This window comes from Hippopotamus amphibius, chromosome 3 (assembly GCF_030028045.1).
Source record: "Hippopotamus amphibius kiboko isolate mHipAmp2 chromosome 3, mHipAmp2.hap2, whole genome shotgun sequence".
NCBI classification, from domain to species: Eukaryota; Metazoa; Chordata; class Mammalia; order Artiodactyla; family Hippopotamidae; genus Hippopotamus; species Hippopotamus amphibius.
Window position 1 is genome coordinate 63,938,016 of NC_080188.1, and position 15,173 is coordinate 63,953,188.

General features: G+C 36.6%; 1 protein-coding gene across 8 annotated transcripts in view; it reads left to right on the top strand.

Moving 5' to 3' along the window:
• The window catches only part of PDLIM5 (PDZ and LIM domain 5), a 191,896-nt gene that overhangs the window by 160,907 nt on the left and 15,816 nt on the right, over positions 1-15,173 (top strand). For all 8 annotated transcript variants that reach the window (XM_057725806.1, XM_057725807.1, XM_057725808.1 and 5 more), the window contains one exon: positions 14,397-14,571. In XM_057725806.1, the coding sequence (XP_057581789.1) occupies positions 14,397-14,571 (175 nt within the window). The remainder of the gene's footprint in view (positions 1-14,396; positions 14,572-15,173) is intronic.

The window sequence follows — 15,173 nt, forward strand, 5'->3', positions numbered from 1 at the left end:
TCCAGTGTCGGGGTGATTATAATGAGTATTACCCCTATTGGCAGTGGAACCCAGAGAATCCCAACAGCAAGAGAATGCAAAGTACTTACACTTAAACCTGCCTGGGAGGCAAGTTCCAATCAGTGCTTCCCTAGGGAGCTTTATCCCTTCTGGAGTAGTCACGTATCCTCTGTTAAAATCCGGTAGAGGATTGTGCTTGGCTTGAAGAAACTACACTTTGTTCTAAGTCAGACTATGGCACAAAAATTTGGTTGAATATAGTTTTGTGTATGTAATGTGTGCAGTTACAAAATATAAATCTGAGTGGATTGCATCCTGTATTGTACTTGAGAAATAATTTAAAGTTTACTTTTATAACATAGTCATTTTTGCAGCATTTCCTCAGGTGAGTGCATCGATTTCCCCTAAATCAGCATTTTCTAAATGTTGACTCTTTTTCAGTTCCTTTTTTTTTTTAAGTTATTGGGTTCTTTTTCTTTCTTTTTATTTATTTATTATTTGGTCGCACCAGGTGTTAGTTGGGGCAGGCGGGCTCCTTAGTTGCAGCACGCAGCCTCCTTGCTCATGGCATACAAACTCTTAGTTGCAACATGCACGTGGGATCTAGTTCCCTGACCAGGGATCAGACCCAGGCCCTCTGCATTGGGAGCATGGAGTCTTAACCACTGAACCACCAAGGGAGTCCCTTTTTCAGTTCTTTATGGTTGCAAATATGAGATTGGTGGCTTTGGCATGATCCTCACTGCATTGCTTGCCTTTGCAAGCAGCACTTGTATTCTACTACATGTTGTCATGGAAATAAACATTATGAGGTGGAAAAGAGGTTTCTTCCAAGACAAAAGAAGAAAAATTCTATAGAATCCCGTTGATCAAAAATTAAATATGTATGTTGTTATTTGTGTGTAGTTCAGAAAGCTTTAAGTCCATAAATAGGCTTTCAGGTTTTTTTTTTCATTAATTACAGGCTTTTTCCTTCTTTCTCACTTTCAAAATATGTTGATTTTGAGAGCATTTGTAGTAATACTTCAGTGTGTTAACATTATGATAAGTTTTTAACAAGTAACTTATAATTTCTTACTCAGAAAATCATTGAGCTGTACACTCTTGGCTAATACTCTAATCACCATCTTCTATAGGAAGCAGTGTGACCTTATTTCATAGGGCCATTGAAAATAAAGAGCTTTATTATGTTTTCTTTCACAGTAGTTAGTGTTGTCTAGCTGTGCTGAAATTTTTCTTTCTGTTTTCATTAGCCGTTCTTATAGCATTTTAGAACAGTGCCCCCTTCGTGCTTTAATTACACACAACTCCCTGTTTATTCTTCTGTTGCCTGATGTTGGCAAGAAATTATTGGATTTCTTTTTATTACTTTTATTGTCAAATGTGTCCAATGGAGACAGACATTCTACAGAGGAAAGTAAAGGTATTTAATGTCTGTTATGGTGACATACTCAATATACTGGTAGTATTTTATCGTTTAATATTAGACATTCTTAACCTCTGAGACTCCATATTGAACAAATATTTCCCTGTGTTCTACTTATGGCATCATTCCGTTTATATGTGTCAGGTACAGGTTTCTCCTGCCATCTAAAAGCAGAGGTTCTTATGAAACCTTTGTCAGCCAAAGTCATGTAAAGCAAAGAAGAGATTACCTTTTCTCGTAAAAATGAAAATCGGATTTCTTTTGAGTTAGTGAAAATGACTACCAATGAAGGTCTTCCATAAAAGCAAAGTGGCGTAACACAAACTTTCTAAAAGCGGGAGATACCTGTGATATGTATGTAGGCTTTTTATTAGTGAATTGCTTTTTTTTATGAAGCAATTTTAGCATATGTAGTAAAGGCAACGGCTCATAATTGACAACGAGACTTGTAAATATTGGTGATTCTTTTTTACAGTATGAATCATGTTTTGAATAAGAACAATGCAAGTAAGCTATAAATAGAAGAGTTGGGATCATTGGAAGATCTTTTAGTGACAATAAATTTCTTTTGGTCAAATGAAAAAGGGAAAAGACACAAACTTGCTTTCAAAATGAATATTTAGTTAATTTCACTTTCTGTTGCATCCTGTCTTTGGGGAGTATTCACCATTTGGCCATTTGGAACTCAAGAATATAGTTGGTAGACTCGAAGGGAGCAGACGTCCTCTTGTAACAGTAAAGTGGTGGATATTATTGATTTGTAGTAAAAATTATGTTTTTATAATACTTTAAGCTTTTAAAAGTATCTTTTTATTCAGAATGTACAGTAAAAGAATGTCATTAAAGTTTTAAATAGGCATTATTTTCCCAGTGAGGTGACAGAGTCTGAGAAATGTCAGAAGGATTGTTCAGAGTCCTGTAGTAATTTAAACCCAGTTATTTTGACTAAATAGTGCAATTTTCTGTATCACAAGATAAGATCAGTGAATAGATTTAGGGAGAACTAACCCTCTTTGGGATAGTCTAGAAAGGATAAGGATTCTTGCCTTGCATAGGGCAGATAAACTAGGTACCTAGCAATTACTAAGATATGTTTCAAGTAACATTTTGATTGCATCTCAACTACGTTTTAAGAATTTAGCTAACATTCTAGTTAACATGACCCTTTGTCATAGCCTGCCTCTGGTGTATGCTACATTTTAGCAATAAGAAAAAGCTTCTTTAATCACTATGGACAGAGCTTTGGGGAGATCTGATGTATTCTTTGTGTTTTTTCAAAGAAGACTTGAATGTATTTGTGAGATCTGATTAGATCCAAGACTGAATGATGTGCATCTCAGTTATAAGTGGATATAAATTCTATATTTTATTTGAAGTCTAAAGGAGATAGGGGTGAGAAAGGAAATTACTGTTTCTACAACCATCCCAAATTTCATTGTAGGCTTTACGCTGCAGTAATAAATCGAGATAACTAGATTTGCTTAGCTAAGATGGATAGATTTATTGGTTCCATTTTTAAATTTTGATATGAATAAGTAAACTGCTACCAGTTGCGTATGTTTCATCTCTTCTAATAATGTTTTATTGCCATCTGCTCCCCTGCATTTTGACATCATTAAACTAACCAGTCCACTTGCTGTAAAGGCCTGACTGGAGCTGTCCATTGTCAAAACCACGGTGTGAAGCATGTAAATATGCTCTATCTCTTTATGTAACAAATATATTTTTGTTTAGAATTATGACTCTCACATAGGAAAAAATAAAAGTAGCAGCCATGAACTGCCCTCTTTTTTTTCTTTTAAATGTCCTCTTATTGGAATTTATTCCCATTTTGGAAGATTCCCAGTTCTGATGCAAGTACACTGTGTTGAAAGCTCTTCTTTCTCCCCATTTTACTCTCATCCTGAGATTAAAATATTAAATCTTTTATAAGGGAAGATACCTGGATTTATTCACATATGCTTTTCATAAAGAATTATTACTTCCTTAAGTCACAAAGAGAAAGACAAATACCATATGATATCACTTATATATGGCATCTAAAATATGACACAAATGAACACATCTATGGAACAGAAATAGACCCACAGACATAGAAAACAGACTTGTGGTTGCCAAGGAGGAAGGGGGGTTGGGGGAGGGGAGGATTGGGAGTTTGGAATTAGCAGATGCAAACTACTACATATAGGATGAATAAAAAACAAGGTCCTGCTGTATAGCCCAGGGGATACATTCAGTGCCCTGGGATAAGCCATAATGGAAAAGAACATGGAAAAGAATATATATGTGTATAACTGAGTCACTTTGCAATGCAGCAGAAATTAACACAACATTGTAAACAACTATACTTCAATAAAATTTTATAGAAAGAATTATTACTGCTTATTATTAATGGATATGGTTTAAATCAGGCGGTGGCAAACTATAGCCCCTGACCACGTCTGGCCTGTCAGTGGTCTTTGTAAATAAAGTTTTATTAGTGCATAGATGTGCTCATTCATTTACATGTTGTCTGTGGCTCCTTTCGTGCTCCGGTGGCAGAGTTGAGCAATTGCAACATAAAGCATTGGGCCCACAAAACCTAATATATTTATTCTCTAGCCATTTACAGGAAAAAAAAAAAAACATCAACCCTAGGTTGAAACCACAGGAATAAGTAAAACTATGCTTGATAATTCTGCACAGTAGATGCAGATTTATTGGGGGTCATGAGCACCCTTGACGGGCACTAATCCTAAAGCACTCCGTTCACTTTGATCGTGAACATCATCCGTAAGAAGATAAATTCTTTGGGGGCAGGTATCTTATTCTTGGGTGTATCTTTCATACCAGAAGAGTTCCTATATCTAAAGCATTGAATGTGGTCACTAGGTAGCTCTTGAATGAGTGGATAATTTATTTTTTTAAACCATGTTAAGATCTTATGTCAGAGTATAAAATAACTGCATTTATGAAGCATTTCTTACACATTCAAGGAACTATAAACACCTATAGTACCTTATTTAACTGTCTCACACTTTGAGGTAGTTGTTAGTTTTGCTGTTTTACGAATGAGGAAACTAAGTCCCAAAATGATAGAATTTCTAAGTTCACACAACTAGAAATTAAAAGCACATGGAGCCCAAGTGTATCTAGACATTAGTCACTATGCTGGAGATACTACTTCCTCCAGCATAAAATAGCTGAGCTATGCTCTCTGCTTTTAAAAGATATGAAATTCAAACATAACTTTGGATATTAATAATAAAGTTTTGTTTGTTTTAGGGATCTAATGACTTTAATTGAGAAAGATACCTTAGAGAATTAATAGTCGTAATAGAAATGTAAGGAGTATCCCAGGTCTTACATTTTCCAGTAACTTGTATTCACCATTAGAGACATGTTTGGTATTGTTTGACATGGGGAACTCTTCTTAAATTTTCTTTCCCTTTCTGCTTCAGTTGTTTTGCCTACCTTAGAAGAATTCTCTTTATATGAGCACTCAAGTCTGAGGTAACTTTCTCCTTTATTTCTAAGATTAGGTTGCTTTCTCACTTAAATAGGTAAAAATTGGTGGGAAAATGGTAAAAGCCAAGCCCATTTGGGTTTCAGGTTATCTTGGGAATAAGATATGTGAGAACTCTAAATATAATGTGAGTATAAATAATTTTAATGTATGTCCTTATTTTTTTCTCTTTGAAATATGAGTAAAATTCTACAAATTTAATATTTTAAATAAATTCTTAGCTTACAGAGTCTGTATGAGTTTACCAGCGACCCTCTTTAGTATGCCTGAGGTCATGAATCACGCCTCAGATTTGTGGGGTTTTTTTTTTTTTAATATTTTATCTGATTTTCTTTCTTTTTCTTTCTTTCCCCCCTCCCCGCCCTCCCTCTCCCTCCCCCACGCCTCTCGTTTAGCGTGAAGCATGTTGAGTGCCCTTGATTAGAGCATGCGCTTCTCTTCCCCGTATAACATTAGAAATTGGAACAGTGGTACTGAGATTATTTAGAAAACTCTATAAGTGATAAATAATTTGTTGGTTTTTAATTGAATGTTGCAAAAACAGATATTTTAGGATCTGTTATTTTAATCTGCAAGGTATAGACTGGGTTTCTTTTACTCGTAACTCTGACCAAATGGAAGTTTTCTATGTAAGGTTAGTTGGTAGGGTGAAAAAGGCAAGTCTTTGTATCCCAAATTTTAATGATGTGTGATGCAAAAAATTAAAAAAGAGGAGAAAACCTAATCCAAGTCCCCACACTCTAATTAAGACACTCGAGATCCAGTTTAATCGGCATTCTTAGGAGTTGAAAGGCTGGTTGCTAATGGAAGAAACTAACCTCCTGAAGTTGTGGAAATATTTGATACCTTAGCCTTGGGTGCACCTGTTCCAACTCTTTATGGCACACATACCAGCATTCTCCACTGTTTAGGGAATTGATAATAGTTTAATCTCTCTGATTTTGCTTTTAATCATTGAATAAAAAAATGTTTGAGTCCACTTAATAGAAGTTACACAGACCTCTTTAGAATGTAATTTTCCTCTGATCCTAGATCTTGGCTCAACATTAAACCATTTCTATTTCTACTGGATATGATTTCATGCCTGGATTACGAAGAGTAGACTGTTGTTTATGCTTTCAGCATAAGGGGCTTGACAGACAAAATGCACAGATTCTGCGCTTCTCGTGGCCGCCATCTGTTAGAGGCGGTTGGGGACGGGGCAGAGGAGGACGCGCTTGCTGCCCGTGATAGTATCCAAGTGTGTTGCCATCACTGCTACCCAACTTAATATGTGTAAAATTTCTGTCATACCTCCGTGAACATATTCTCTGAGATGTTGAATTATAATACTTTATCTCCCCAGGAGTGCCAGAGTGTCACTTTGATGTAGCCCAGTTATTTATATGAGGACAACGTTAGCCTCAGTGTTTATAACAGGAATACCCCTTATGGTAGAGCCAGTTGATTTTCACACCATAAAACCTCACATATACTTCTGACCCAGACTGTGAACATTTGCCCTTTTTCTTTTGAGGGAGAATATTAAGATTCTTAATATCAGCCTAATTTCTGACTTGAGAATGAAATATTACAGGATTCTTAAAACATATTTTATGGTTATCCATAGATTTACTGCTATAACTTTCTCTGTTGCTGTCTCTTAAGTCAAATGTAGTAGTTGAAATATTTACATCTGTATAGTTTGTACAACAAAAAATGGATTCAGCATTTAATGCTTCAGACCTCTTTGCAGCAAAAGCGTTAGATCTATAATTATGTTTCCCTGTCTGAGGCAGTTTGTATAAATTTTCTGAAATGATTCTCAAAACATAAAGAATCTAGCTTTATAGCCATATGTTATGTTTCAAGAACTTTGAAGCCATTGATTCATAATGGCTGAGTAGGATGGGAAGCTAGGTTGAAGGAAAGAAAGTTAGATCTCTGTAGGGAACTTATCTTTTACAGAATACATGAAGGACTTAAAAGTGATAATCTAAGATGGTAGCATACCAGGGCAAGTAAAAAATAATGCTTTCACACATTATTCCTAAGTTTTCCATAACAGGCTTATTAAGAAAATTAAAATAGCAGAAATTAATCATCTCAGTTATCACTATCCCCTCCTTCTAAACTGGCCTAGAAGTTAGTACTTCTGTGCTTAGGTCACATTCGAAAAGATCTGACTTCATATTTTCATGGTTCAAGGTAGTGCCTGGCAAAGAGCTTGGCACACAGTAAGCACATAATAAACATTTGATGAATGAATGCATAGGGACATAGTCGTTGGAGTCAGATAGAAATGGTTTTGGATCCCATATTCTCTACTCTGCTTCTTCAGCTTCCATGATGCACTCTCCTGGTTTTTCTCCTACCTTAGTCTCCGTTCCCAGAGTATTTCTGTTATCTGTCTTGTATCTTAAGAGCGCTTCTATTTCATACTACTCTCTCCCTGAACAATTACATGAATTCCTACAGGCTCAGTTGTCATCAATATGCTGATGACTTTTCAGTCATTCTTCTGGCTCAGATCTTTTTCCTGAGTTCATATATTCAGTGGACTACCTATACTTAGATGAACCACAAGTACCTCCAACTCCAAAAAAAAAAAAAAAAAGAAAAAGAAAAAGGCTTGAGCTCTGTGAGGGAAAGGACAAAACATGTACGCCTACTCTACGGGGTCCCTGCATATAACCTAGCGCCTGCCACACTGTAGGCTCTACGTGTGCACGTGACGGAATGAATATCTATACTTAAACTCGCTATCTTTTCACCATCCCAGCACCAACCCAGCTATAACATAGTTGACTAATTATTGGTCTGTAACTTTCTTTAAACCCTATGAGGGCAGGAATCATATCTGTCATGTTTGTTGCAGTAAAGCCTAGTGCATTGTTTGGTACACAGTAATTATTCAAAAGCATTTGCTTCATTTTATTGCTGTACATGTCTTCAGGCAAATCACTTATCCTTTCTGAGCTTTGTATTCCTGATCCATCATACAGCAATAATAATACCTTATATTGTCATTGTAAAGATGAAGCAATTCAGTTTAATATGTATAAAATTTTTCTGTAACTTTTTACTGTTAACAAAAAGTTCAGATACACGCACAAATGTGTAACTAGAGACCTGATTTCTTCTACATGTATATTGCAAGGAGTGGGAAGAGGGAGGGGATTATAAACTAAAAGATTTAAGAGGCATACACCAAATGTGGTATACATGGACTTCCCTTATTTGGATCCTGATTAATATGGTGTTGGGATGTGTGTGGTAGGCAGAGTAATGTGCCCCCAAAGATGTCCATGTCCTAGTATCCAGAACCTGTGAATATGTTATATTGCGTGTCAAAGGAGAATTAGGGTGCAGATGGAATTGCGATTGTTTAATCAGCTGACCTTAAAATAGGATATTATCCTGGTGGACCCATTGTAATCACAAGGGCCTTTAAAAGTGGAAGAGGGAAGCAGAGAGAGGGTTAGAGGGCTGTAGTGTGAGAAGGACTCAACCTGCTGGCTTTGAGATTGTGGAAGAGGGCCATCAACCATGGAATTTGGGCAGCTCTAGAAGCTGGAAAAAGCCAGGGAATGGATTTTCCCTGGAGCTTTCAGGAAGAAACACAGCCCTGCCAACACCTTGACTTTGGCCCAGTAACATCCGTGCAGGAGAACTGTAAAATAATACGCTTGTGCTGTTTTTACATCAGTACATTTTTAGTAATTTGTTACAGCAGCGAGAGAAAACTAATACAGAGGACAATCAGAAATAAATTGGAAAATGTGTTATTTAATGATATTAAGGAAATTTTTGTTTTATTTTAGGTGTGATAATGATAGTATGGGTAGCTTTTTAAAAAGAGCACTCAGAAATGATATTGAAGTATTATAGATTAAACGATAGATCTTGAATTTGCTTCAGAATAGTTCAGAGACGGCAGAGGAGTTAGCGGGATATAGTTGCCATATGATTGGTTATCAGGTGATAAACTGTAAAGTTTGATATTTTTCCTCTTTATTAAATTTTTGGGTTTTTAAAATAATGAATTGTTTCCTTAGCATCCTCTAAGGATGATCAGTGTGGTTTTTTTAAATTCTAGAATCATCGTGAGCTCATGTTAACTTATTTGAAGTATTTCAATCCTTTGTAGTTATTAATGGTTTGGCTGTCTCCTCTGCTTCTTGGAGTCCATTTGATACAACTCTAGTTCTTTGATAGCATTCTTGCTTTCTAATTTGACAAGCTAGTCTAGACGTTCCATGTTCATTTTTTGTCCCAATCCTGGAATCAGCAGTTTCTCTAAGGAGTCTGGTTACCTTCAGTGGGAAGGCAGTAATTTTGGTGCTGGAGTCATGAATTCTCTAAACACAGGTTTGTTAAGCAGTATGCCAGGGACTGTTCTAGGTGCTAGAGATACAGCAGTGAACAAAATAGACAGTGTCCCTGGCCTCAAGGTATGGAGAGAGAGATCATAAAAAGCAATAAGAATGTAAAATATGTTAGATGGGGATGATAAACCAGTTAAGGAGTATGGGGGATGCTGGTCTGGAGGAAGGAAGAGGGTTGCTGTTTTATGTAGGGTGGTGAGAGAAAGCCACATGGATAAAATGGGCTCTGAGCAGAGACCAAAGAAGGAAATGAGGGAGCAAGCCATGCAAACAGCTGTTTGATGTATACATTATAATCTTCACTACTCTTTTTTTTTTTAAGAATATTGGTTTAGAGTTAACAGTGGTTTTTGAACTGAGATAGAAAGCAAAAATATCATATAACCTACCTTATTCTTAAATCTGTTTATTTATGTATTTATTTATTTTCTAGCACGCGGGATCTTAGCTCCCCGACCAGGGGATCGAACCTGTGCCTCCTGCAGTGGAAGCACAGAGTCTTAACCACTGGCTCGCCAGGGAATTCCCTAACCCACCTTACTCTTAATATAGTTGGAAAACATCTGTTTCCAGAGAATTCACATATTGTACTACTTGGAGTTCTAATGGTCTTAATCTGTTTTTTCTCTCTGGAAACTTTATTTGTGTAAACAAGTGCCTTTTAGTGAGCTCAGCTATATTTGAAGCGCATAGTAAATAATTAGGTAATTTCTAATTCTTTATATATTGCATAGTCTTTATAACATAATAGTATGCAAATCCCCAGTAATATACTTATGTGGCCCATTACTGAGAAGTTACTTGGATAAACTTGAAAATCACTTGGTTAGGGCCTTACAGTGGTTAGAAAAGAAAATTAAACCTCAGGATAAGATTGCTTAAAACTTGTGTTAACTAATTTGCTAAATGATGCAAACCTGAATTATCTGCTAGGGGAAGAATTCAATTGAGATCTTTTTAGAATAAAGAGTGTTCACTTTATCTTTCCAAGTGATATATCACAAAGATTTCTCCAATAACAGGAGGTACATGTTATACTAAATTAATGAATATTATGTGGTTCAATTTTTTAAAATTCTTTATCTCCAGTTTATAGTCTGTAGTCCAATATTGTAATAAATTAAAATTTATGGTTAGTAAGTCAGCAGTCTGTTTGCTTTTTAAAAAATATTGCCCCTTAGAATTCTCAGATATATCACTATGATGACAAATATTTTAAAAACTAGCAACTCAACATATCATGCATTGGTTATATTTTATTTGATTAATTTGACAACTTTACGTATTATATGTTATATGCTGAGAAAGTATTCTAGTGTGCTGCTAGGTTTTCCCACTAATTTATATTAATTTATTTAATGATAATATTTGTAATCTTAGGTTTGACTATCATATTGCTGAAAACAAAAGCTTAGAATAAGTATGAATGTATGTCATTTCAAACCTTTAAAAGACTCATAAATAGCCATTCTAAAGTTAATAAAAGATATCTCATTAACACCCTTAGATTGGAGAGTAGCTACTGGCTTTAAATTTCTAGATGAGTTTTATGATGCTGAAATATATTTGATACAAAAGAAGAAAATTAGCTTTTAAACATGGTCCCATTGGGGTAGAGATCAGCCACAAAAGAAGCCTAATTTAATGGAAGTTGTTCAAGATTAAGGTTAAAAAGGAAAACTTGAGTCAAGAACTAACCTCCCCTTCATGTTCTCATTGTGACACTTTACTGACTCACTCATTATTCAGTTTGAATAAGTCACTTAAATTTTTGGGACTTAGATTCCTAGATTATGAAATGGGACTGATTCAGTGCTCCCATTTAATACTTCTATTAGAACTTAAAAGAAAAATCTGCTTTTATTACAGATAAGTAGATTGAGATCTGTTCTCTCTAAAGAGATGTATTTTTCTTGTACATAAAATTGATTTTTATGGCAGGTTCAATAAATTTGAAATAATTTGGTCTCTATACTCCCCATGGAAGACTGTTTTCGTCTGTGTGGTAGTGCAGTTCTGTACAGAATTATAAAGGAAACCAGGCCCATGTTGTGGTGCTTCCCCTTTTCCAAAACCTCACCTTCTTACACCTCCCTCTCCCCAATAAGCCAAGTGAGCAGAGGCCAAGGAGTTGGTACTTGATGGCTCAAAAGTTGCCCGCTCCTGTGCTAAAGTAGTGAGAAATTCATTCTGAAGAAATGAAACATCACTTTATTCATATGGAAAAGAAGTGTTCCTTGGAAATGTTCGGGGCTTGGTAATTAACAAGGCTTGTGTAGCTTTGTGTGAGGGCCAAAGTACTAGCAACACAGCAACAAAACAGAGGTGTGAGAATTTCTATCTCACCCACAGTGGTTAAAATGGGGCAGTAACAAAAAGTAAGGCTTTTCTTCCCAAGGAAGGAATAGCAGTGAGCTTAGAGCCTCTTTATATGTGTTTAAAACACGGTCACATGTTTCATGTTTAAGAATGGCTGCTCGTGTTAAGTAAGTTAGTTCCTCACGTACCTTCTCCTTGAGGCATGGGCCAGATGGATTATGTCCCATTTTACAATGACTGATGGAGAATTACTACACTCTTTTATTGCTACAAATGTCTCAGTGACTCAGTACTTTAGGGCTTATGCATAGATAATGTGATAAAATAAAGGCATATGGTAGATGAAAGGGTATGACTCTCTTTGAGGTCTGATTTTCAGATTTTTCAGTTGGTAACTTTCCCACTGTTTGAAATCCTGAACCTAATCCACATTTTAAAAATAGCTATCTCAATCGTGTTCTTTAAAAAGGCAAAATGAAAGTGATTCTGAACCTTCCCTTTTTCATTTACTTGATTAAATATTAAATTTTTGCCTTCTATTTTTAAGACAGTTTTCTGGTAGTGGGTAGAAAGAAGCTGATAGAAGGAAGTTCTCATTTTACACAGTTTATCATTGACTTAGGAAGGAAAAATATTACAGGATATTGATAAACAGCATATATATTACGTAGGTGGGGGTGTTAAAGATATTAAGAGGGACAAGAAAACATTTCCGGCTGGGATGGTCAGGGGGTGCTGGGGAAGAAAACGGAGTTTTAATGAGCCTTGCAGAATGGGAAAACCATGAGTAGCCATGGGAAAAGGGACATTTCATGCACTGTGCATCCTAGAAGCAGGGCCCAGCACGGCATATTCAGGGGACAGTGAGTAGATGATAGCATAGTGTTTAAGAGCACAGACTCTGGAGGCAGACTGCCTGGTGTTAGCGTTGCCCTTTAGTTGCTGTGTGATCTTGGGCTGGGTTCATAACTTGTGCTGTGCAGGTCAGTGGGGGAATAAGGAAGAGAGTATACAAAACAAATATTACGGTCATATTCTTTCCCATATCTATAAGAGAAAGTATGAGTCTAAGAGAGTGAAAATGTGTTCTTAGTCCAGTTGACTTACTTGAAACATGGGCTCTAGTCAAGCTCCCTGGCCTGTAAAGTGCCATTTCGCAGCTCAGGTGGCAGGTGGAGCACTGGAGGAGATGTGCTAGGTGTTTATAAACGTTGGGTTTCTACACCTGCAATTGCACGTCATTGCAAACAGGCTTTATTCTTGTGCGGAGAATTATCCTTTCAAGTATCCTAATTAACCTCCTCTACTTCTAACCATGCCTTTAGTATGAATCCTGTCAACACACACACACACACACACACACACACACACACACACACAGTTATATTATTTATATGCTTTTCTTAAAAGTTGTTCCTTTTAAACCATTAGAATATATGCCTTTTCTCTTCCACTACATTTTAATTGCCTGTGGGTAAGGAGCAGGCCTTCTGTTGATTTTAATCCTTCTCGTTTTTGCAGCTCTTCATTTATGTACTGATTCCAGTTCACTCATTCATTCATTCATTTATGCATTCCAGACGCTGTATTAGTTGCTATGTTGAGGAATAGCCCCAGCCCTTGGGGAGCTAACTCTCTAGTTGGGGAAGAAAGTACACAAATATATGTAGTGGAAGCAATAATAGTCAGTCACAGAAAATTATGGCAACGTGGAAAAAAGACATTAATCTGGATTATGTGGAGGGGGCAGCGGGGAGAGGTAGTTCAGGGAGGAGTTTTGGAGCAGTTGACTCCTGGGCTGCATCTTAATGAGTGATGGTTACTAGGTGAGTAGGAAGAAGGGTAGAGAAATGACAGTGAGGACAGGCTGTGAATAGATAGACCCATTCACAGGGAAAATGAGGCAGTTTGGTATTAACTGAAGCAAAAAGAGAGAGGCAGAGGGTGGTGACAGACGAGGCTGTGGGGCAGGCAGGGACCACTGGAGGGACTGTATGTGGTGCTCAGAAGCTTGGACTACACTCAGTAGTCAAAGAATAGCGAGATCCTTGAAATGGTTTATGCAGAGTCGTGATCAGATAAGATTTCAGTCCTCAGTGGCAATGGGAGGATGAATTTAAGAAGGACAAGACATTTGGTGGTTAGTCCAGGTAGGAGACTTTGAGGACATAAACCAGGACGTATTGTAGGAATGGAGATGAGGGGGCAAAATCAAGAACCATTTGTGATGTAAAGTCAGCAGGACCTATTATAACCACGGATGAGGGAGAGGAAGGCCCTAGAATGACTCTTATGCATCTGCCTTACATGACCAGGTGACCAATTTCAGTCTACTTAAGCAAATACAGGAAGGGAGAGAATATAGGGAGTTCATTTTTACTTATATCTTCAACACAATTAAATCTTTAATGTGCTGTGACATATTTTGAGTTGTATCTAATTAATGGTTAGCAGAGATGTCTGGATGACTAGAAATATTCACCATCAATATTCAGCATTAGCCATATCTCCTCTTGGAAGCAGAGATGACTCTGCTTTTCCTACAAAACCCTCTTCATTCATCTGTCATAACTCTTCCACTGGGTTGTAATCCTTGAATTTTTCTTTTTTAACTGTGTAGTCGCAGTCCAGTGTTTGGTCCACAGCCTCTCCGTAAGTGTGAGTGAGTAGTGAACAAGTGAGTGATAGATTATTTTTTAAAGTAGTCGTATTATTTGATTATGAGAAAAAGTTTCTGTTTGGCCTGTTCTCATTCTGATTCTTCTGTTTTAACTCCTAGCACCTTCCACCGGAAGAGCTGCAAGCCGTGGGACGTCCACAGGAGCAGTGGCATCAGCCAGTTCAGCTGGAAGGCAGCCCCAGCCCAGTGATGAGGACACTTTGGTGCAAAGGGCCGAGCACATTCCCGCAGGGAAACGAACTCCGATGTGCGCCCACTGCAACCAGGTCATCAGGTTGGTTCTTTGATTTCAAATTTTTCTTGAAAGGACTTAATACCAATGTTAATTTTAATATTCTGAAAGATTAGAAATGTTATCAGTGAAAATATTCTTGCTGTATTTCTATATAATGGTATTGAAGTAGACACATGAATATATATATTTATTAGAATCTATTTTAATGAAGAGTAATTCTGAGCTCTGTGAAAATAAAACTAAAAATACCATTTTAGTCAGTTATTCATTCCTATCAGAACTAAGGAAAAATAATAATTAATCTCGCTTTTCAGAGAATAATAAAATATTAAGACTCAAAGGGGCCCTGAAGAACGTCATTATTTCACAAATTATGAAAGTGAGGACTTTCATTTAGATGAAAAATAACTAATGATGTAAAATAAAGAACTTTGAGCCCTAGAGAAAGGAAGATTGGATTTTCGAGTACCTAAACACTGAAAGATATAAGTACCTTCAGATCTATTCATAAATGGTTTACATTTTAAATTAGGTCATAATCTGCTTCTTTAAATTATCTTTTACCCAAATATATTTTATTGTTTCTTTAATTCCGAGAAGCAGAAAAAGCTAAGTAAGCTCTTAAGTGCGTGTATTACACT